Genomic DNA, 6,000 nt, shown 5'->3' with positions numbered 1-6,000 from the left:
TATTGATGTTTTGTTTGTGTTGTTTTGTTCATGCATCGCATTATCAATCAAAGTGACTGACAGAACCTAACTGACACATACTTATCATGACGCCAGTTCATTATTATTAGTCATTATTAGTCATGCAATTGTAATTTTTATTCATACAGCTGGAAAGCCATTCCTCGTCGCTGTGACTTTATGGGACTTTCTGTTGTGGTGAAGCTCATTCAGGGAGCCCACACTGATGGGGCAATGCCCAAATGTTAGAAGCGACAAGCACCCAGCCTAGCCTGGGCTACGGGCCTATAAAAGGCCATTTCACTTCGTTGCTTTTAGTTTTCTGTACAACAACTACACGTGTTGAGCTCAGGCTTGAAGCCCGTCCCATTCCCTGCATATCCATGCTGCAGGAGGAGGAGGAGGAGGAGGCGTGCAGCCCTTTTGTTACCTGTATTAGTGTACCTGGCTTTTGTAAGTTAGTAGCATGCACTGAGTTTACGATGTCTTCAAAGGATAGAAACGGCGAGAGATGCACAAAAGCCTTGAACAAATCGACTGGCAGTGTACTGCAGAAAGTGCAACTGATTTTCTTTTCTACCTGCATGGCTCAGCAAATAGGAATTGCTAATTAGGTTCTACCGTCAACGTAAGGACGAATAGGAGGCACTTCCTACAAGAACTCATTCACCTCTCAAGTCCGACCCTCTCTCAAGTTTCATTTTGGAGTTGATAGCCACCTTTCAGGTCGCCATCAGCATCTCACCTGTACGGACGGACCATGGATATCACAAGGTCGAAGATTTCACAGGCGCTTCAGCTTCACGTTGCGGGAAATAGGCGGTTTACGTGCATCTGGAAGGGTTAAGAAAGCTGCCAATGTGAACGGAAAAGCGTGACCACTTTAAGTTACAGTGCATGGCCTCTGGACTAAGTGCTAACGATCATGCACAAACCCCTCCGAAAGCGGAGTGTCTACGTCTTCCTGTGTTTTGGCATCATATACCTCAGACTTGGGTGAGTTTGTGTTATCTTTGATTACATGCGCAAAGACTGTTTTTGTTTTTTTCACACACGCATGCTCAAACCTGTAGACTATTTTCATTATGACACAGTTATCTTTACAGGAAAGTATCGGTTGCCCTCTGACCTCAGACTTATGCGGAAAAACATTTTTCAGCAGGTGTATTCAAGAGAAGTATTTGAATCGTTATATCCAAACGCTCGCGCCTGGGGGAATGTGTCGTGCGTAAAAGTGGATCAGGCTTCATCCCGGCAGAAAACGTGATCGATTCGTATTCGCTGCCATAGGGCTATTTAGTTAGTTCACCTCATGAGACTCCTGCTCCTTTGTGGCACAAGATAATTTGAGCCGCTGTCTCTGCTCCGGATCCAGTGCACCCCCTGCATACCTTCATTAATAGCGGCAGACTGAGTTGTATTTCCACATTCCATTGCCCAGACGGAGTTTTTACCTGTTTTGCAATGCCTCACCTTGATGCAAAAACACAGAGGAGCTTCTCTGCTATAGCCTTCCCCTACCGCAGTCGCTCTCAAGCAGGATCATATAAGGACCTCCAGGTAGAGACACATTAGTATTGCCATGACGGATGCTGGTTAATGTTAATTCACGTTGGACATTTTTGTTGATTTTTTATTTTTTTGTCGCGTTGCATGAATGGGACGGTTATTGTTGTAGCCTACACATTTTATACATAGGCCTACGCTCTTTTACTAAAGTTAAAACACTTTCAACTTGCTGGTGACCTCCCTAAAACACGTAGCCTACCTAAACCATTATAACTCTACTACTTATAATAAGCCCTCAGGGCCTAAAGTTTTAGGGGTAAGTATGCAACAGAGCATACCTGCCAAATGATGATGCCGTGCAGGGCAAACAGACCACATAAAGATGTTATGCACCTGATATAAATATAAATGTATATGCACCACTCCATTGATTTCTTAAATACAGTCAAATTAACCAATTTCACATGAAATAATTATGGGTTATTCATTGTATTATAAGCTTCCACATGTGATACCGTCAATTTTCAATATCAAAACAGACATTGATTAAGTCCATGCAACTTTTAAGGCTCTTGCATTGATTATAAAAAAAAAATCTTTAGAGATTCTTACAGACCAAAAAAAAAGAAAGAAAGTGTCAGCCCTCCCTGTGAGTATCTCGTGTTAAGTGAAGCGCAGACAGATGCTCATATCACATGACAGTAGCTCCAATATAGGGGGATGTGTGTGTGTGTGTGTGTGTGTGTGTGTGTGTGTGCGCGCGGGGGTGGGGGGAAATACCCATCTCCATGTTTACTAAGCCCGAGCAGTTAGCTCATCCCAGCGATCCTTTTTACTCCGGCTAAATCTTTCATGGTACCCTCTTCATTCACAATGACTGGAGCCTGCAGGTGTTGAGTGAGAGTCACGACGCTGGCCTGGCCCCATCCACTCACTAAGCTCTGCGACAAAATCTCCCCAGTATTGTATTTCTCTGCTCAGAGACTATCGTGGGCAAACATATATGTTCACATATCACGCAGGCCTATCTTCACTTTTAGCTATTGTCTTGCTGCTGTCTGAACAGGATTATTTAAAAAAAAAAAAATTCTACAGCAGCACAAAGTGAATATTTAAATATGCCATCGAATACCATCCCACCAGACATGCAGGCAGACAGAGCAGAAATATTATAGACGCCTATAGGAATATTATAGAGTTACCACAGGAAATAATAAGGTCAGTGAGACTCATATTTGAGCACCACAAACATACTTAAGGTCTCCAAGGCAGTATTATAGGGTAACATGTTACCAGATGACATAACACTATATAGGTCCCAAGTTTGTTATAACAGTCTTATAGGAACATTATAAGAGAAAAACAAAACTCTTAACAGCAAAAAGAAAAAGAAAAAAATACGCTCTATGCTGACTCTCACATAGACACGCAAATATATGATAAACACGTCATGTTTTAAAGACTTTTGCGCGTAAATCTGAACTTGATGATTAAGAATACCATATCATGCCAAAGTGTGCTGAAAAAAATTGCTGCTTTTCTGCCCATGGAGCTGGAATGATGGTGTGAGGCGAGCGTCTATGTTTGTTTATTTTTGGTGGGGTGGTGACGGTGGTGGTGGTGGAGGGGGTGCGGGGTGCGATGATGAATGAAACCTCCTGCGCGTCTAACGGGGGATCGGATCAGTGTCACCCTATTGTCCCGTTGTGGCAAAGTGGGCGGATATAGCAGTGTCTCTCCCTGCCCAATGGCAGACACGACTCTCATGAGAGTGGAGAGAGGCACTTTTTTGCCATGCAAAATCCCTAAAACCATCATCATTCCGGCTCGGGAACCCACAGTACTGTGTAACAGCCTCCGCCGCTGAGAGATGACAGAGCCAATCTCAGCGCACACACGGCCCTGGGAGCTTGGAGCTGCGTAGAGCCACTGCACCAAAAGACAAGGAGACGCACGGCACCTCTTTTTGATTTTGTGCGAAAAGGACTTAAATCCGGGAATTAAGGGAGTTTTTTTCTCATCCTGTCCGCGTCGTCTCACTCAATCCGAACGTGGCCATTTGCTCAATGTCATCATGATCATCTTCTCGTCGCGCAGTGTACTGCTGTCAGTCTATTATCCACAGATCTTCCTGATCCTGACGAGTGGCAGCTACCTGTAAGTCTGAGCCAATTAACGGAGTGCTTAATTAACTTCAGAGAGAGAGCGCGCGCGCTCATCCACAGCAACACAAAGACGCACGCTTTGGTTTTTGCCCCCGTGCAGCTTTTCTACCGGACAACGGGCTTTATTTCCTTTTTTCTTAATCATTAAACACCGGTTTTGAGATGAATTTCTTTAGTTCCCTGCGTCTACAGATTGGAGATTCGTTTTAAGTGTATGTTTTGTCATCAAACTGTAACGGCGCGAGGAGCAGGCGTATCTCAAAAGTTCAGCTTACACGTAAATGTAATTTAATTCTAGGATATTTTTCACACACTTTTGAATGTTATACAAGCGTAAAATCCCGTAGAGAATACTCATCAGTGGAAAGATCCCCGGGAAACTGATCCACGTGGGAATAAACTAATTAGGTGAAAACCTGAACCCGCTAATGAGCGGACGGTTGAGTTTGCCTAGTGAGTAAGCAATGATGGTTTGTAAATAGCTGTTTATTGCAAATATTTTGTAAGATCAGGAAACAAAATATTCTGGTAGCTCGTACATGGATTCATTTTGGCCACAGAGTGGCAGAGATGTTCAAGACAATTGGATGCTGTGATTCTGTCTTCCCTCTGAGGAGAATTTAACACAATTTGGGCAGTTTTTACGCATGCGAGCCCTGTTAACCTGTCAGAGCGCGTGAAATCTTATTTCTGTGCATTACCTCATGTCTGGTTAATTCTCAGTATTTCGATGTTATCATTTCAAGCCACATCTTAAAATATCTGCCTGTAACACGCACGTGATTGACGCTATAATGCGCTGCGGCTTTGAATTAAACGAGAATTACTCTTGCAGGAGAACACTGGCTTTCCTAAAGCTTCCAAAATAATTACTCACCCATGCTCCCTCGCTCCTTCCTCTGCTGCCCGGAGACCCCAAACCTGATGCTGAAATAGATGTGGTTTTTGGTTTTCTGTTAAAGTGGGCTTCACTTCTAAGTATAGTGATGGCTTGCACATTAAAACATATTGTTTGTTTTTATTATTGAAGTATGTTTTCTGTTGAGCATTAACCACACAACACGTTTTACGGAAAACATTTAAATATGGATATGGATAAAAAAGAAGGCAGTGCCTCAAAGCTATACTGCACTAATGTGTTGGCATGTTAAACTGTAAATTGTGTAGTGCTGTGGCAAATGAGACGTCAGCAAAAGGATCTGACCATTTGGGCCATTGCACACCTCAAACTCCAATATCAAGGAATTTCACAATTAATCTTCCAATAACAATATTCTGAGCATTTCTAATTTGTTCTGTAAATGTCACACTGGCGTGTACATGTGTGGATACAGTTTAAATCTAACACCTCCACTCCACCGTTCGTCTGAACCTCTTATGTTTGTAAATGAGCAGCAAAGGAGGAACATTACATTCAGCACACCAAAAATGACAGTTAATTTCCTGCTCCACAAAAAAAGAGGAGCATTTATTCACTTGACTTAGTTAAGTTGTGTCTCAGGCATTTTTGTGAGTGCATTCCTCGGTACGAGATGCGTGCCTGGGAGCTTAATAGTGTGTCAGTTGTGTTCAAAGTGTTCCTTGTGATGGAGTGGCTGTGAGCACACTGTATGCCATGACGTATACTATAGTTTCTTTAAGGCCAAAATACCCTGCAATGGAATCTATAAACTTTTTCCAGCTTACACGGTTACTGATTAAATGACTTATTATTTAATGCAAATCTTTTCAATTATGATTTCCAAAGTTTATTTTCAGGTAATGCTGGTTTATCTCTGACATTTGCTGTTGAATATTTAGTGTGATGCCTTTCCCTTTTGCTCACGTAACACATTTTGTGATAAATATAACATACCCATGTTCTGTGAAAAATATTGATCCAATTATTATATTTACGCTAAGGATTTGTGTCACCTCTTATAGTCTAGAAGTGTAGGAGGCATCAAAGCCCTTGTGCATAACCAGATTGTCAATGTTCCGTCAATAATACAACACACCATTTCTAAAGAACACTTAGAGTACAGTAAGACACATTTGGCCTTTACACCTTTAGTTTGTTTACAATTTTGGATAAGCACTCTAATTTTCTATCTCTAATCAGTAACTACAAGGGTCCCACTTGGGTAAAAAAAACAAGCCACCTGTTGCTAAGTAATAAAACAAAAAAAAATCATCTTCCTCCCAACCGCAGCAGCAGCATCTGAACACACTCATTCTGTGACGTTTCCAAGTGTTGTTAGAGTTTTCTGTTTGCGGCCTATCTGACGCTAAATCTGTGACCGTGGGTGAGCTGCCCCCAAGCTGCTGGTGCACACACAGACGCAGA

The 6,000-nt window shown here is 42.3% G+C and overlaps 1 protein-coding gene across 2 annotated transcripts in view; it reads left to right on the top strand.

The window, feature by feature from the left end:
- Nucleotides 1–380: 380 nt before the first annotated feature.
- Nucleotides 381–6,000, top strand: part of wnt7bb (wingless-type MMTV integration site family, member 7Bb) — a 31,518-nt gene continuing 25,898 nt past the window's right edge. Inside the window, exon 1 of one of the 2 annotated variants that reach the window (XM_080027523.1) lies at nucleotides 381–996. In XM_080027523.1, coding sequence (XP_079883649.1) covers nucleotides 926–996 — 71 coding nt within the window. In that variant the 5' untranslated portion in view covers nucleotides 381–925. Of the gene's footprint in view, nucleotides 997–3,343; nucleotides 3,667–6,000 lie in introns of those variants that run through there. The other variant, XM_080027522.1, reaches the window with a different exon arrangement.

The sequence above is a fragment of the Ammodytes marinus genome (genome assembly GCF_949987685.1).
Source record: "Ammodytes marinus genome assembly, chromosome: 5".
NCBI classification, from domain to species: domain Eukaryota; kingdom Metazoa; phylum Chordata; class Actinopteri; order Uranoscopiformes; family Ammodytidae; genus Ammodytes; species Ammodytes marinus.
The sequence above is the reverse complement of the archived record's forward strand: the minus strand, read 5'-3'. Positions and strand labels throughout refer to the sequence as shown.